Raw genomic sequence first — 18798 nt, forward strand, 5'->3', positions numbered from 1 at the left:
TGAATGGAACATTCAGGAATACAAAAGAGAGATCCACGTAAGAGAAATCCATCATAGCTTAAGAAATCATCACGTGATCCATTTTTCCAATGTTTTCAAATGTCACCAAATTCATGATCATGATTATAAAGTTCCATGATCAGTTCAAAACATATGAAATGCGTACTCATAGTGCTTAGACCTGTAAGTCTTTGACTCAGATATCCGTCACTTTATTCAACTGTCCACTTTTATGTCATAACAGAAGAGTAAATTCCTGCAGAAATGTAATCCACTTTGCCCGACATCAGATAAGGTTACCTTGATTGTTGATGTACTGGAGAGCTTCATGATCAGAGTTTCAGATGAACTCCTGATGATGAGATATTGTTGCCAAAATCATAGACCTTGAATAAGGGCATAATTGCATAAAACTCCATATCATATTCAGAATATTTTTGTTTGGCATCATTAAGTTTCTCTCTAAAGAAAGCGATTGAGTGATCTTCTTGACTTAGTACGCCTCCAATTCCCAATTTAGAAGTATCACAATCAACTTCAAATACTTCTTCAAAGATTGGCAAAGCAATAACAAGTCATTGAAAGCTTTTCTTTGACAAGCTGAAAACTTCTCTCTGCATCCGGTGTCCACTTGAACTTGCCTTTGTTGATGTCATCTGTCAAAGGAACTGTCATACGTCATGTACATTGCAAGGAGTCAGACAAGTGAAAATAGCTTCTACTTGTACTTCATCAACTCGAACACCTATAGAAGACAAAATATAATCTAGGAAGACTTTCACATGATGAAAGAACATTTCTTAAGATTCACATAGAGCTTTTCATCTTGTAAAGTTATTAGAACATCCCTAGGATGTTTTTCATGCTCCTCAAGCTTATGACTATAAGTGAGGATATCATCAAAAATAGACTACTATGAACTTTTCGATGAATAGAAATAGAACTTGAAACCCAAAAGGCATGACAAGTCATTTAGATAAACCTTCACGACTCTCAAAAGCTTTCTTCTATTCCTCACCTAGATTGATTCAGAATATGACGGTATCCACTTCTAAGATCAAGCATGGCTGACACACAAGTTCCAGATAATATAACAATAATTTCATCAAGTCTTGGGCAGGGAAAATGGTAATCTGATGATAGAACAATTAACAATACACATATGTCATGGTCAATCCTTTATGGGAGTCAACAATGCTAGATCGGCGCAAGGATGCTTATTTCTCTGATATATCCCTTCTTTAATAAATCATTGACTTGGCGAAGAAGTTGTTCATGTTCTTTTGGATTCATGCGCCAGTGCACCTTGTTTGGAAGACTAAAGCCTGGAATCAAGTCAATTTGGTGTTACATGTCCCTTTAAAGGGGAAAACCATCAGGTAATTCTTTTGGAATGATTTCCTTCTATTCCTCCTAGGAGGTTCCAACATGTTTGATACACCCACAGGCGTTATATCAGCTTTAGTTAACAGCACAAACATAGCTTCATTTTCCTTACTTTCTTCAACAAGTTGTGTTATTGTCAAAAAGGTATTTCCCTCCTCATTGATAGATTTAGGAGAATTCTCTTCTTTACTAGGCAATAACACAATTTTGAAGTTGTTAAATTGAAAGGTGTACTTATTTTTCCTACCATCATGAGTGACAATTTTGTCAAATTGCCATGGTCTCCTTGGGAGTAAATGGCATACATCCATAGGAACCACATTACGCCACACATTAGCTTTGTAGTTTGTTTCCCATGGAAAAAGAGATTAATCATCCTTGATTTACCTTCACATCAATACCTTTTTTGAGCCAAGAAATGCAAGAAGGTTTTGAATGTGGTCAGGTCTTCAATTTGAGATCCTCCGCCATTGCTTCTGAAGCGATGTTCTCATAGCTTCCACCGTCGATCACAATAGTACATAAATTACCTTGCACTTTTCTTCAAGTTTTGCAGATACTTGAGCAAAGCTAACTTAAGTCATCCTGAAATTTTGGAGTGGTCAAAGTACAGTAAACTACCAAACTTTCACCACTTCAAGCTCAATTTCTTATTTTTCCACTAGGTCAACCTCGAAGACAGGTTCTAAGGATTCATCAATCACATCATCCTTTTCTTCATCGTCCACATAATTGACGCAAACACCTACTTGACACTTAGGACATGCACTTGCACTATGCCCTACTTGCCCACATGAGAAACAAATAAAAGGCTTCCCACGACCACTTATATTAGTAGCATGTATAGAATCACGTGTGGGTGTAGGCGTTTTGATAGGTACCTAGTGGTATTGATATAAGCACCAACCCTAAAAACAGTGCCCCTTCCTCTAGAAGATTCGCAATGTTACACACTTAATATCCATCATTTTTTTTTATGTCTTCTTCAAACAATTCGAGCTTCAATTTTTAAGGCCAATTGGTACGCATCATTGAGTTTCCATGCATTGTATCTCAATTTCATCACAAATCGATGATCACGAATCATTGACATACCAAGCCGACAATTGTTCCTCAGTTTCTCGAATGTCATTTCGAACTGTGAGTCGATCAAATTCTTTGGTACACTTAGTGGCACTCTTTGAATCTTGATTAAGATTGTTGGATTGAAAAAATACGATTTGAGCATAATTAATGGGAAGGAACTTTTCTTTAAATCATGATTTCATTTTTCCCAAAATTTTAGGATCACCTTTTCGAATGCGGAGTTCTTAAACCTTATCCAACCATGTCAACGCATAACTGTGAAGTCGAGTAGTGACTATCTTGACATGGTGATCGGCCGAAATCACTTTTAAATAAAAAAAAAACTTCTCACGGAAATAAGCAATCAAGAAATTACTCAAGGTTCAATTGCCCATGGAACTCTAGTACTTCTACTATTAAAGAATCAACGATTTGATAACCTTGCACATTGTGATTAGCAAAGGGATTAACATCGATTCCTTCATCCAAGGATACCAATTCACTCACATGATCTCCAGGAGCTTCTTATCATTCCAAACACACAATAAGCTCTTCAACTTGTCTATGTAGTTCATGGATCTCATTGTATCTAGCATCACCATCTGCATATATCCGATTGCCTTGTCTTGCCGTCATTGTGAGAAGAAAGAAAATATCAAATCCTCAAGGAGCGTGAGAGCAAGATTTGATACCAAATGATCTAATTGGAGATCGGATAACTAAAACAAAAGACAAATTTTAATAGAATGTAAAACTATACCTAAAATGATGCTTACAAGGACTCAAAGTCCACTCAAAAACTCAATTCAATATCTCTCCATGCTGGACACCCCCTCTCCATCAAGCCTTTACAGACTTTGTTTCACACCAACCAACCACCCTCTATCAATGTAAACTCTTCACCATCTCACCTAGCCTTCACCTTCTCACCTACCTTAATAACTCCTCATTCTTCACAAGTACGGGCATTTTACCAAGGTAACTTCCTAAGAAATGAAAACAACTAAGACTCACTAAATTAACTCTCAAGACTTGAGAAAATAAATAAAATACAAATTCTTAAACCCATAAAACTAAAATCGCCCCCTAGATGTTCACAACTACATCAATATTGGCATCTAGGTTGGATTTTGTGAGGAGTATATCTAAAAAAAGAAACATGTGTTTCATAACTGTCCAAGAAAAATTAGAAGTATTAGTATTTCACTCAAGGATATTTTGAAGATCTTTTTCTCCTTGTTAGACATACAACAATCTTCTTGTTAGGCATCATAGTTCCTAATTAAATTGTTCCATTTAAAAATCAAAGGAAAAGAAAAAAAAATTATTACTTACAACGTGGAGAATCTCGATTGCATGGAAAATTTCGTTGAAGACAATTCAAACCTAAAGACAAAACACTGTATGGAAAAGAAATATATCTGATTAAAAGTAACCACCAAAGCATAATGCAATTGTGCATGCAGCATCTAGATCATTTTATCAACATATGTATTTGGATGAAAATTCCAATAATTGGTATTACAACTCCAAATCAAACGAAAAAAACTCTTAGGTTTAAAGTGTTTTTCAATTGATTTTATGGAGCATCAGAGAAATCAGTCCAATTCTTCATCGGTTGTCCACCTTAACACTAGCACACTAACAAGTCGAACTCACCAGATCATTGTCAGTTGTATTCGCCAGAAGGCCCAATCGACGATGTCGCCAATTCGTCTCCCCGATAAACTTTGTTTTTATTAGGGTTTTTGAACCTTAACACAGGAGATAATTGTTTTTTTCCTTGTACAATTTGACCCAATTTTGACCCGATTGATCCAACCTATTTGACAGTTGCCTGGCTTAGTCGACCATTAACTGAGTCGTTGACTAGTTTGACCAATCTATTTGATTGATTGACCAAACTATGTATTGAGTTCAGTTTGGGAATAACTTAGATAATCATTTTTTCTGGAAAGTCATTTTGAAAAAATGGAATCTTTGTTTAAGTTTTGTTTGGCATTTTCAATTTATCTGATTAAGTTTAAATTTCTATTCGGCCAAGGAATCAATTATCTAATAATATGTTTTGATTTATGCTTGGCTTGTCCATGCATTCAGAATTGGTTTTTCAAATTATTAGTAATGTTGCATCAAGAATCTCTATTTTATTTTATTTTTTGGTTTTAACATGCTTAATATACTTGACCTATATAGGTTAACATCAACTGAATGTTAGTTCCACATTTTTTCAATCCCGAGACTTAAGTTGTGTGTTGGACCGTTTACAATTGACGACATTTGAAGACTCGAATAAAGCCGCTCAACCTCAAGCTCATCAACAAAATGCTCATAATGTATGTGGAAAAATCCAAAAGGTAATGAAACCACCTAGACCATTCCACAACACCTAGATGATTGTTAGGTCGACTCATATTGTTAAAAAAATCTTATTCCTCGATCCGTTCTTTCATCGGAACTTCTGGGAACCGAAAATGGCTTGTCAGGAGTCAAAACGGCCAAAAGGGCATTTTGGTAATTTTACCAACCCTTGGGCCATCTCCCGTCCCTTGATGAGTGTTTGGGAATCTTATATTGGTAAGATCTTGAAAATCCCTGAACCATTTAATCATTGGACCTACTGGGAGCTCAAAATGACCCAAAAGGGCATTTTGGTAATTTACCCGACCCTACCAGGTAAAATGACCAGGGCCCTTGGCAGCAAGCTTCATGTTTCACTAGGGTTACGGGGGTGTTTACTAGGGCCGCCGGATTGTTCACCAAGGCCGCCGAGTGAGTCACTCTAACAATCCAAAAATTCGAAAATATAACTGTTGAAACTACCGATAGGTAATTTTTGTTTTCCAAATACCTTTAAAACTAATCTCTTGAGTTCATTTTTGGGTTGAATCATATCCTATAGACGTTTAGCTCTCCCCTCTCCACACTTAGAGAGCCTTCTCTACTCTCATGAGAATCTAACTTAGGTGAACCCTTTCAACCTTCTTAAACCTCTCATTTGATCCCATTCCAACCATCAAACCTCACCTTGCATACACATTGGTACATTCATGGAGTAAGAAGTAATGGGAGAAGATGGAAGGAGTGATCAGAGGGAGCCGAACTCAAAAACTTGATTGGAAGATCCAACCATTGAGGTGCACTTGTGAACTCAAAGACTCGAAGAACTCAAGATCGCCATTGGCAAATATTAAGAGTTGAGTGAGTCCTTGTTATTTTGGTTTTTCATTTTCAAATCTATGTATGAGATTACTTGGTTCAGCCCATCAAAAACCGAGCTCTTGTTAGAGTCTACAACTCTTGACAATAGAAGAGGTTCGTGAATTTCCAATGAACAAAATTCACAATTTCGAAAGGATGCATTTCTCTCAATCTTAAGGTTTTAGAATTTAACCTAGATATAAAAATTCTATGTAAAAGGTTCGAGGTGAACCATAAACCTCTTTGATAGTGAACACCAAGTTCCTAGGTAAGAACCTTGGGAATGGATGTAGGCACATTACCGAACCACTATAAAATGCTTGTCTCGTGTATGTGGAAATACCTCTATTAACTTACACTTAGATGAATGCATGCTATGAATGAATATTATGCTATGTATGACATGTCATAAATGTTTAGATTCTAAGTGAACAACTATTGCATTGTAAACAAGAGGCTTGCCGTGAGAATGGATGTAAGCACATTGCAAAACCATTATAAGTCTTACGTCTTGTGCATGTTTTATGATTCTGCAACTTACACTTGAATACTTTGAATGTTATAAGATGCCATGAATGCCGAATAGGTGAATCTTATATGAATGGACCATTGAATGACATGACGAAATGAATATTTAAATTGCAAGTGTATTTTCATTAAATGCATTTTAGAGACATAAGTGCAAAATCGAGGATAGGTGAATAACCTAGAATAAATAATCACATTATCAATTTAAGTTAAAATTGAATAAATCGAAAGAAATTTTAACTATCCTATTCACCCCCCTTCTAAGACTAAACACGGTACGAAGCCCGGTATTTTCACTGACTTAGGTTCAAACCTAACTTGAAGTGCCAATGGTGAACCAGCCCAATCAGCATCACTATAACAATTAATGTTAGAATGACTAGCATCTAAGTAAAAGAGCCCTCGTCCAAGAGAAGACTTCATCTAATGCAGAATCTGCCATACAATGTCCAAATGGGGGGGACTGGAGGAGAGTGCATAAACTACAGACTAGCAATGGCAAAATCAGGCCTGGTACTAGTCAAGTGGACGAGACGACCAACCAGACGATGATACATTGACAGATCTGGAAGAGGGTCACCTTCGTTGACGTGGAGAGCATGATTCGGGTCCATAGAACAATGAGCAAACCTACATCCAAGCATATCTTTAAGCAAATCAAGAGCATATTTCCTCTTGAGTGGAACGAGCAACCTCAATGCCTAAGAAGAAACGAAGATACTCGAACCCAATTCTGTTTTCACACAAGTAATGTATGTAGGATCATCACCAATAATGCTGATGTCGTCCACATATACTAGTAAGATGGTTTGATGATTTCCCAAACTAGTGTGGATGACCTCCCAGTACAGCCACCAAGTGGTTATAGTTTCTCCCATTGGAAGCTGAGAAATGATAGTATGTTAGGTTGCATGATTCATAAGTTTGTCTTTATGAAAGATAAGCATAAAACCTCCGAATTCAAATTTTTCAGTGATAGTGAAGGCTCAGTTTTCTAATGAGAGAAGGGCAATGTAATGCAATGATGATAATCAATGCAATAATGGGGCTTTTGAAATCTTCAATAAACCTTTCTAAAGTGGATATTTATTGATGATCCAGAAGTAAGAATGTGTGAAGTGTGCATGACTCCATATACCACTTTGTTAAAACCAAATAAATGGTAAACTGTAAAGTTGAATATTGGTACTAATTTTGAAACCATGGATTATCTTGGTGTTTAGAACAGGAAACACCAAGACAGTCATGATCCATTATTGTTGAATGATGCCCCAGGAGCTGCTGACATAGAGTTGAGTGGGCTGCTGATGTTTGAGTTGTTAAGGTTTAGTAAAACACATGTTGAATTGAAGTTGTCAAAGCCTGTTAGGCTTGACCTACTTTTCTGCTATTTTATTGGAAGTTTCTATTATGTAACTGCAACAGATTTAGCTGCATTCTTTATGCTTTTTCTATTTTGATAAGTTGTATGAATAAGTGCTTTGATGATCAATAAAATAATAGCTGAAGAAGTCTCAAAATTAAATTTGTTTTTGCCAGCTTTTACACTTCATTTCTGTCAAAAACCTACAAATTGGTATCAGAGCAATAAGTTCTTGAGAGACCTGTGAGGTTGATTGAGCCTAACCACTTACCTTAAACACTTGCTTTAAACACTCACCATCTCCCCTATCCAAATCACAAAAGCCTACAACCAACGCAGGATGAGTTCCGAAGCTTTATCGAATGCAATAGCGCTTCCAGTGTTTGATGGAACGAATTATCAAGTGTGGGCTGTCCGAATGGAAGCCTATCTTGATGCTAATGATCAATGGGAAGCCGTTGAAATTATGTACGAAGTTTTTCCCTTGCCTGACAATCCAACTATAGCTCAAATAAAAAATCACAAGGAGATGAGGAAAAGAAAATCAAAGGCAAAAGCTAGCTTATTCGCAGCTGTTTCATCTTCAATTTTCACTAGAATCATGACACTGAAGACAGCAAATGAAATTTAGGACTTCCTGAAGAAGGAGTACGAAGGAAATGAACGAGTCAAAGGCATGCAAGTTCTGAATCTAATTAGAGAATTTGAGATGCAAAGAATGAAGGAATCAAAAACAATCAAGGATTACTCTGACAGACTCCTTGACATTGTTAACAAAGTAAGGCTTCTTGGTTTTGATTTTTCTGATTCTAGAATAGTTCAAAAAATCCTTGTAACAATTCCTGAAAAATTTGAGGCTACAATATCATCAATAGAAAACTCAAAAGATGTGTCAAGTATTACCGTTGCAGAACTGTTGAATGTACTTCAGGCTCAGGAACAAAGGAGAATTATGAGGCAAGAAGGATCTGTGGAGGGTGCATTTCAAGCTATATCACAGAACAATAAATTGAAGATTAGAGAGAAAAAGTTATTAGATTGATTAGCCCTAATTAGGCTATATAAGTATTACATAAGAGAAAGAAGTGAAAAGACTAAAATAACCCTACAGACTTATTTAACACTCCCCCTCAAGTTGGTGCGTGGATATCAACAATGCCCAACTTGGACAAGACATCTTCAAATGAGGTTTTACTAACACCTTTAGTAAGAACATCAGCAAGTTGTTGAGAGGTAGGGACAAAGGGAGTACAAATCTGTCCAGAAACTATTTTTTCTCTAATGAAATGACGATCAACTTCTATGTGCTTCGTTCTGTCATGCTGAACCGGATTTGCAGCTATGTTAATAGCTGATTTATTATCGCAATATAGTAAGAAGGGGACCGGCACAGGAAGACATAAATCAGCTAGTAAGATTTTGAGCCACAACAACTCGCATATTCCAAGTGCCATGGCTCTGTATTCTGACTCAGCACTTGACCGAGAAACCACATCCTGCTTCTTACTACGCCAAGTTACCAAGTTACCACCAACTTTAGTACAATACCCAGAAGTAGACCGTCTATCAGTCACTGAACCAGCATAATCTGCATCTGTCCATGCCTCAATGCGAAGATGACCATGATTGTTGAATAAAATACCTCGACCAGGACATCCCTTAAGGTATCTAAGAATACGATAAACAGCAGCAAGATGAGATGTTCGAGGCGAGTGCATAAACTGACTTACAACACTAACAGCATAGGCAATGTCAGGGCGAGTCATAGACAAGTAGATCAATTTTCCCACAAGACGCTGATATTGGCCAATATCGGACACACACTCCCCCTCAGAATCAGCCAACCTGTGATTCTGCTCAATAGGAGTATCAGCTGGACGAGATCCAAGCTGACCAGAGGCACTGAGTAAGTCAAGAACATACTTACGCTGAGAAATAAATATACCAGACCGGGACCGGCAACCTCAATACCCAGAAAATAGCGAAGATGTCCAAGGTCCTTAATCTCAAATTGACGTCCTAAGTAAGTTTTGACCTCGGTAAGGCCATCGGCATCATCTCCAGTAAGAACAATATCATCCACATACACAATCAGAGCAACAGTTTTGCCTCGGGAGTGACGCAAGAACAAGGTGTGATCAGCAGAACTCTGATGGAAACCAAACTGATGCATGGCCTTAGTGAAGCGCTCAGACCAAGCACGAGGAGACTGCTTCAGACCATAAAGAGACCGGCGAAGACGACAAACATGTGCAGGAGAAGCAGAAGAAAGAAAACCAGGAGGTTGGACCATATAGACTTCTTCTTGAAGATCACCATTGAGAAAAGCATTCTTGACATCTAACTGAAAAAGAGGCCATCCTCGAATAGCAGCAACAGAAAGGAGAACGCGAATGGTGGTCATCTTGGCAACCGGAGCAAAAGTTTCCTGATAATCAATCCCATAAGTCTGAGCATAACCTTTGGCCACCAGACGGGCCTTATAACGAGCAATGGAACCATCCGGATTATGCTTAAGCGTGAATACCCAACGACAACCCACAGCTTTCCTTCCAGACGGAAGAGGCACAATTTCCCAAGTTTGAGTCTTTTCAAGAGCAGTCAACTCATCAATCATAGCTGCGCGCCACTCAGGATGAGCAATAGCATCTGCAACAGTAGTAGGAAGAGAAACAGCGGAAACAGAAGCAAGAAAACTCCGATAGGAGGGTGATAGTGCAGAGTCAGATATATAATTTGAAATGGGATAAGTACAAGTGCGCTTACCCTTACGAGTGGCAATAGGACGATCATCACAGGGAACAGACGGAGGCGGAGCTGGAGGCGAGGAGGCGAGCTGGTCGGACATAGAAGTGATGGTAGTATCACGTGGACGTCGAGTGTAAACCTGCAATGAAGGAGAGGACGAACTGACGGGGGGTGGAGAGGAGGAACAGGCATGGGAAGGGGAAATAAAGAAGGAAAATGATCATCAGGTGAATCTAGAGGAAACCACTCAGATTGAATGCCAACGGACCCATTATAGTAAGGAGTATGCTCAAAAAAAGAAACATCGCGAGAAATGAAACGTCGTCGAGAAGGAGGATGGTAACAACGGTAGCCTTTCTGGGTAGAGGAATAACCCAAAAAGATACATTTGACGGCCTTAGGGTCAAGTTTAGAACGATTTTGGTCAAGAATTTGAACAAAACAGACACACCCAAAAACACGCGGAGGAAGTGGAAACACGGGACGATCTGGAGAGAGCTTAGAAAGGGGTGTGACAAACTGAAGAACACTGGAGGGGGTCCGATTAATAAGGTAAACAGCAGTAAGAACTGCATCAGCCCAATAGGATTGGGGCACGTTCATGCCAATCGAAATGGCACGGGCTAACTCTAGAATATGGCGATTTTTTCTTTCTGATCGGCCGTTCTGCTGAGGGGTCTTAACATTGGACATTTGATGCTCAATGCCAGACTCTAAACAAAGTTTCAAGACCTCACTATAAGTGTACTCAGTACCATGATCAGAACGGAAGGTCTTGATGGTACGACCAAATTGGGTTTGAACCATAGCAAGAAATTGCTTAAAGATCCCATAAACCTCACTCTTGTGTTTCATAAGATAAACCCAAGTGGTACGACTGTGATCATCAATGAACAAGACAAAATAGCGAAAACCAAGAGTGGATATGACGGGGGAAGGACCCCACACATCAGAATGAATTAAGTCAAACATAGCAGGTGTAGTAGGATTCATACTAATAGGATAAGAAGAACGCACATGTTTAGCTAATTGACAAGTTTCACAAGAAAAATCAAGCACATTGTTATTATTAAATAAATTAGGGAACATGTGTTTCAAATATCCAAAAGAAATATGACCTAAGCGTAAATGCCAACGCATTACAAGAGCCTTATTAGATTGACTACTAATACTACTAAGCTGAAGAGCAGAATGGGTGCTAGGGGAATCGGGAACATCCAGGAGATACAATCCATTCACTTCACGTCCAGTGCCAATCGTCCTCTTCGACTCCAGATCCTGAAAGACACAATGAGAAGAATAAAAGGTTACACTGCAGTTCAAATTTTTGGTAAGGCTACTAACGGATACCAGGTTAGTAGTAAGTTGAGGAACATGTAGTGTGTTAGTTAAGGATAAAGAGGATGTAACAGGTAAAAGACCTTGACCAGCTATGGAAGACAAAGAACCATCAGCCAGGCGAACCTTGCGATGACCAGAGCAAACACTATAGGTGTGAAATAGGGAGGACATACCGGTCATGTTATCTGAGGCACCAGAATCAATGATCCATGGTGAGGGAGTGGTGGAAACACTGTGTGCAGATGCAAAGGTACCTGAGTGAGCAAAGGTAGAAACCGGCTGAGATGAAGTCTCTATCTGATTGAAGAATTTTCTGAACTTGTCAAGCTCGGCTTGGGATAGAGATACCGAGTCTGATGAGGATGTAGTAACTGAAAGAGGTGTTGAATCAGTAGTCGACTGAGAAACTATATGAGCTGAAGATCGTTGAGACTGTTTACGTTGCTGATTAGGATGACCATGAAGTGCATAACATCGAGCCTTCACATGACCTAACTTTCCACAATGATCACACTTATGTCGTTGACGGGTAGGCATAGACCCACTGGGGGGTTGTGTAGAAGATAAGCGAGTAAACATAGCAGAATGATCCCCTGAAGAATGAGGTAGGACAGCTGCACGACGACTCTCATCCGCTAAGACATATGAATAAGCAGTCTGTAGCGACGGAAAAGGATCCATACCCAATAAATGAACTCGCGCATACTCAAATTCGTCCCGGAGACCCGCTAGAAACTGAAAAACCCGATTCTTATCCAGAATTGACGAATATAATGTCTCATCAAGGGGGTCCTTCCAAGCATAGGATGAGAATAGAAAGTCAGCTCTTCCCACCGAGCACGTAGCTGTGAGATATAAGTGGTAACTGAAGAGTCTCCTTGGGAAAGACGAGAAATCTCACGCTCCAAATTGAAGATTCTGACATTATTCTGACGTTGTGAGTAAATACTCTTTGCGGAATCCCATATCTGTTTTGCTGTAGAGGAAAACATAAAACCAGCCGCAATGTGTGGTTGCATAGAAGTAACCAACCAAGAACGGACCATAGAATCATTAGCAAACCAATGGGAGTAAGAACTGTCAGTCTGTGCAGGTTGTTTGTCTGTCCCAGTGAGGTAGCCGATTTTCCCTTTTCCACCAATGAACATTTCAACTGATCTTGCCCAAAGGAGATAATTAGGACCATCTAATTTTACGGTAGTGATCTGAATACCTGAAAATCAGTTGAGTTAGAGGGAAGACCACTCGATCCATTACTATTACCAGTGATTGAGGAAGAAGACGTCTCGGAAGCCATCAAAGACTAGATGTGCTTTAGTTTGAAAAAGAAACTGATCGCAGCACCCTAAAGGTGGCAATACACGATCGTAAGAGGCGTGGAAGATGATTAAACACTGTTGTATGTGACCCAAACAACCATCAAATCAATAGTAGGACACCAAGGAGTGGTTCTGCCGTTGTCGTAGGCCTCAACTAGGGGTCCAGGTGCTGTTATGTGCCCCAAAACTTCCCAAACAGCAACCTGCTGTTAATGTACCCACTAACGATGGCCTGACAGCCACAAACAACTAGCAACTGTCGTTGCTGCAGCCTCCTAAACAGCACCTGCTGTTGCCGCAGCCAAAGAACCAATCAACTGTTGTTGCTGCAATCCAATAAACAGCATCTGGAATGATTGCAGCCTCCCGAGAATAAATCTGCAATGATCGCAGCCTCCAAAACAGGGTCTGCTGTGATCGTGGATACCTAGCTGCACCTCTGCAGTGATGATAAACCTCAAATAAGGATTCTGCTATATTCGCCAGACCCAAACTGCATCTCTGTAGTTGCTGTGGAAGTCAAACAGCACTGCTGCTGATGTCGTGGAAGTCAAACAGCACTTCTACTGCTGTCGTGGAAGTCAAACAGCGCTGCTGCTGATGTCGTGGAAGTCAAACAGCACTTCTACTGCTGTCGTGGAAGTCAAACAGCACTGCTGCTGCTGTCGTGGAAGCCAAACAAACACTATACTATCATGCTGTTGTTATTGTTAACTCCAAACAACAACCTTGCTGATAGACCAGCCTGATCACAGGCTTCAAACAGATCTAGAACCCCTATCGCATGATGCGATTAGGTGTAGAGTGGAGGAGAACCCCCGTAGGGGTGATGGGGATTGAAGACGAGAAGTGTGGAGGTGATTTAAGAAAGAGGAAGATGATGAAGGTGTAGCAGACGAAGCAGTAGTTGAAATCGAGAGAGCCTTGCTCTGATACCAAATTGAAGATTAGAGAGAAAAAGTTATTAGATTGATTAGCCCTAATTAGGCTATATAAGTATTACATAAGAGAAAGAAGTGAAAAGACTAAAATAACCCTACAGACTTATTTAACACAATATGTACAAGAATGAGAAGCAAAGCAACAACAACAATAGCAGCAACAACACTACATTTCCACCATGTCCTTACTGCAAAAAATCCAATCATCCACAGAAAAGGTGTTGGTGGAGGCCGGATATGAAATGTCACAAGTGTGGTCAGTTAGGGCATGTGGAAAGGATTTGCAAATCTCAACAGCAGCAAAGAGAAGCCAAAACTGTTGTTGAACAACCTCAAGAGGAGCAACTGTTTGTGGAAACATGCTTTGCTACCAGTAGCCCCACAAAAAACTGGCTTATAAACAGTGGTTGTACAAGCCACATGACTTATGATCAAGAGCTTGACAAAACTGCCATTTCTAAAGTTAGAATTGGAAATTGAGCATATCTTGCAGTAAAAGGAAAAGCAACAGTGGCAATTGAAGGCCACACAGGTTTGAAATTAATTTCTAATGTCTTATATGTTCCTGAAATTAATCAAAACCTTTTGAGTGTTGGTCAGTTGCTGGAAAAAGGATATAAGGTGATGTTTGAGGATAATCATTACTTGATTACTGATGCACAAGGCAGAGAGGGGTTTAAAGTCCAAATGAAAGGTAAAAGTTTTGCCTTGAATTTGATGGAAGAAAAGTAGGCTGCAGTACACAAAGAAGATAGCAATACAATGCTTTGGCATAGGAGATTGGGGCACTTTCATCATACAGCCCTACTTTTTATGAAGAAGAACAATCTTGCGGAAGGCTTGCTTGAATTAGAAGAGGAGCATCCTACTTGTGCAGCCTGTCAGTACGGGAAGCAGACAAGGTTTCCTTTTCCACAAAACAAGGCTTGGAGGACTACATAAAAACTACAGTTAGTACACACAGATGTGGAGGACCTCAGAAAACACCATCATTGAATGGCAGTAAGTTTTACATTACTTTCATTGATGATTACACAAGAATGTGCTAGATTTATTTCATGAAATTTAAATCTGAGGTTGCTGACATCTTCTAGAAGTTTAAAGCTTTGGTGGAAAATCAAAGTAAATGCAAAATGTAGGTGATCAGGTCTGATAATGGAACTGAATATACCTCAGAAAAATTTAACAAGTTCTATGAGAATGAAGGCATTAAGCACCAGCTGACAGCGCATTATACCCCTCAACAGAATGGGGTGGTTGAGAGGAAAAACAAAACACTTATGGAGATGACAAGGTGTTTGCTGCATAACAAAGGGCTGCCAAAGAAACTCTGGGCCAAGGCTGCAAACACAACAATTTTTCTGCTGAACAGATTGCCAACAAAAGCTTTGCAAAAATTTGAAGCATGGTATGTGTTGAAATAAGTCTAGATGTCCTTTTTGGTCTTTTTACCTACTTAGATTATGTAAACACTTTAAAGCCTAATTGGGGCTAATTAATCAATATAATCTTTTCTCTCAACTTTTAACTTGGCATCAGAGCCTGCGATCTGAATCTCTATCGAACTTCTTCTTCTTCCACTACAAACTCAATCGACTCACTCCCTCCTTCAAAAAAAAAAAAAACTCTACAGCACTCGTCTTCAACCCATATCACCCCTACGGGGGTTCTTTGTTGCTGCAAACCCCATGCGATAGGAAGTTAACGTGGTTCAGAGCCTGCGATCAGGCTATACTCACAGCAACGATGCTGTTTAGGGTCTGCGACTCCTAAGGTGGCTGCATCTCAGTCGTGCGACACCCCTGGTGGCTGGAGTGAAGTCGTACAACACCCCTGGTGGTTGTAGTGAGGTCATACGACACCCCTGGTGACAGTTGTGAGGTCTTGCGACACCCCTGGTGGCTGTAGTGAGGTCGTACGACACTCCAGGTGACAGTCTGGACATCTGCAAGGTTCGTAGGTGATTTGTTGAAGTTCTTTTAACACAGTAGGTGGCTATTCTGCTTCGTGCGACACAGCTGGTGGATGGCTGAGCCTTACAACTATAGCAAGTAGTTGAATCTTCAGTAGACGACACTAGGAAGGTGCTGTTCTAACCTGTGCGACACAACAGGTGGCTGTGTTTTTAATTTTTTGATTCCCGTAGTGGTTATATGAAGGTGCCGGCAATTTTTTTGAACACCTACGAAGTTTTTCGATCATATCAGGGTGTTGTTTGAGGCTGTTCTCCCACTTATCTTGCACATTGATTACCTATACTTGCGGTAATAATTACTTGGGTCACCCACAACAGTGCTTAATCAGCCCTTACAGCTCTTTTGATTGTGTATTGTCACCTTTAGGGTGCTGCGATCACTTTATCATAGGGAGTTGTGCCCTCATCTTCTTGAACTCTCTTCAATCCAAAGTACTCGGATTATTTGATGGCCTCTGAGTCATCCTCTTCCTCGATCACTGGTACTAATAATGGATCAAGTGGTTTTCCGTCTCATTCAACCGACTTTCCCGGCATTCAAATCACTACAGTGAAATTAAATGGTCCTAACTATCTTCTTTGGGCACGATCGGTTGAAATGTTCATTGGTGGAAAAGGGAAGATCGGTTACCTCACAGGGGCAGATAAACAACCTACACAGACCGACAGTTCTTACTCCCAGTGGTTTGCTAATGATTCTATGGTTCGTTCTTAGCTGGTTTCTTCTATACAACCACACATTGCAGCTGGTTTTATGTTCTCCTCGACAGCAAAACAGATATAGGATTCCGCAAAGAGTATTTACTCACAATGACAAAACAATGTCCGGATTTTTAACCTAGCGCGTGAGATTTCTCGTCTCTCGCAAGGTGACTCTTCTGTTACTACCTATTTATCACAACTACGTGCTCGGTGGGAAGAGTTGACATTTTATTCCTCGTACTATGCTTGGAAGGATCTCTTGATGAAACATTGTATGCGTCAATTCTGGACAAGAATCGGATTTTTCAATTTCTAGCGGGTCTCCGGGATGAGTTTGAGTATGCGAGAGTTCATTTATTGGGTATGGATCATTTTCCGTCCCTCCAGACTGTGTATTCTTATGTCTTGGCTGATGAGATTCGTCGTGCCGCTGTCCTACCTCTTTCTTCAGGATATCATTCCGCTATGCTTGCTCGCCGACCTTCTCCACAGCCCTCCGGTGGATCTCTGCCTACTCTTTAGTGACATAAGTGTGATCATTGTGGAAAATTGGGTCATGTGAAGGCTCGTTGTTATGCACTTCATGGTCGTCCTATTCAGAACCGTCAACAGTCTCAACGATCTTCAGCTCATGTAGTCTCTTAGCAGACAACTGATTTAGCACATTCTTTAGCTCATACTTCCTCATTGGAGTCGGTATCTCTATCCCAAGTCGAGCTTGACAAGTTCAGGAAATTCTTCAATCAGATAAAGACCTCATCTCAGCCGGTATCTACCTTCGCTCACTCAGGTACCTTTGCATCTGCACATAGTGTTTCCACCATTTCCTCACCATGAATCATTGATTCTGGTGCCTCCGATAACATGACCGGTACGTCTTCTTTTTTTTAAACTTATAGTGTTTGTTCTGGTCATCGCAAGGTTCGCCTGGCGGATGGTTATTTGTCTTCTATAGCTGGTCAAGGTCATTTTCCTGTTACATCTTCGTTATCCCTACATAACACACTTCATGTTCCTCAACTTACTACTAACCTTATATCTGTCAGTAGTCTTACTAAAAATTTGAACTGCAGTGTAACCTTTTATCCCTCTCATTGTGTCTTTCAGGATCTGGGGTCGAAGAGGACGATTGGAACTGGACGTGAAGTGAATGGATTGTATCTCTTGGACGTACCCGGTTCACCTAGTACCCATTCTGTTTTTCAACTTAGTAGTAGTAATCAATCTAATAAGGCTCTTGTAATGCGGTGGCACTTACGCTTAGGCCATATTTCTTTTGGTTATTTGAAACACATGTTCCCTACTTTATTTAATAATAACAAGTTGCTTGATTTTTCTTGTGAAACTTGCCAATTAGCTAAACATGTGCGTTCGTCTTATCCTGTTAGTATGAATACTACTGTACCTGCTTTGTTTGACTTAATTCATTTAGATGTGTGGGGTCCTTCCCCAGTTGTATCCACTCTTGGTTTTCGATATTTTGTTTTATTTATCGATAACCATAGTCGTACTACTTGGGTTTATCTTATGAAACACAAGAGTGAAGTTTGTGGGATCTTCAAACGATTTCTTGCTATGGTCCAAACCCAGTTCGGTCGTACAGTCAAAACCTTCCATTCTGATCATGGAACTGAGTACACCTATAGTGAGGTCTTAAAACTTTGTTTAGAGTCTAGCATTGAGCATCAAATGTCTAATGTTAAGACCCCTCAGCAGAATAGTCGTTCAGAACGGAAAAATCGTCATATTCTAGAATTAGCACGTGCCATCTTTATTGGTATGAATGTGTCACAATCCTATTGGGCCGATGCCGTTCTTATTGCTGTATATCTTATTAATCGAACCCCCTCCCGGGCTCTTCAGTTTGCCACGCCTCTCTTTCAGCTCTGTCCAGATCGTCCCGTGTTTCCCCTATCTCCGCGTGTGTTTGGGTGCGTCTGTTTTGTTCACATTCCTGACCAAACGCGCACTAAACTTGACCCTAAGGCTGTAAAATGTATTTTTTTGGGTTATTCTTCTACCCAGAAAGGTTATCGTTGTTACATCCTCCTTCTCGACGGTGTTTCATTTCTCGGGATGTTTCATTTTTTGAGCATACCCCATACTACAATGGGTCCGTTGGCATTCAATCTGATTGATTTCCCCTAGACTCTCCTGATGATCCCTTGCCTGTCCCTTTTCCTCTTCCATTCTCTGTTCCTCCCTCTTCAACCCCTGTCAGTTTGTCAT

General features: G+C 40.0%; 1 protein-coding gene across 3 annotated transcripts in view; it reads right to left on the minus strand.

Annotated features, from left to right (window-relative positions):
- LOC147388127 (putative LRR receptor-like serine/threonine-protein kinase At1g56140) overlaps positions 1 to 18798 on the minus strand; it is a 78561-nt gene that overhangs the window by 5838 nt on the left and 53925 nt on the right. For all 3 annotated transcript variants that reach the window (XM_086421785.1, XM_086421786.1, XM_086421787.1), the window contains one exon: positions 3787 to 3851. In XM_086421785.1, the coding sequence (XP_086277911.1) occupies positions 3787 to 3851 (65 nt within the window). The remainder of the gene's footprint in view (positions 1 to 3786; positions 3852 to 18798) is intronic.

Source organism: Akebia trifoliata, chromosome 13, assembly GCF_017979445.1.
Source record: "Akebia trifoliata isolate Shusen 1 chromosome 13, ASM1797944v1, whole genome shotgun sequence".
Classification (NCBI taxonomy): domain Eukaryota; kingdom Viridiplantae; phylum Streptophyta; class Magnoliopsida; order Ranunculales; family Lardizabalaceae; genus Akebia; species Akebia trifoliata.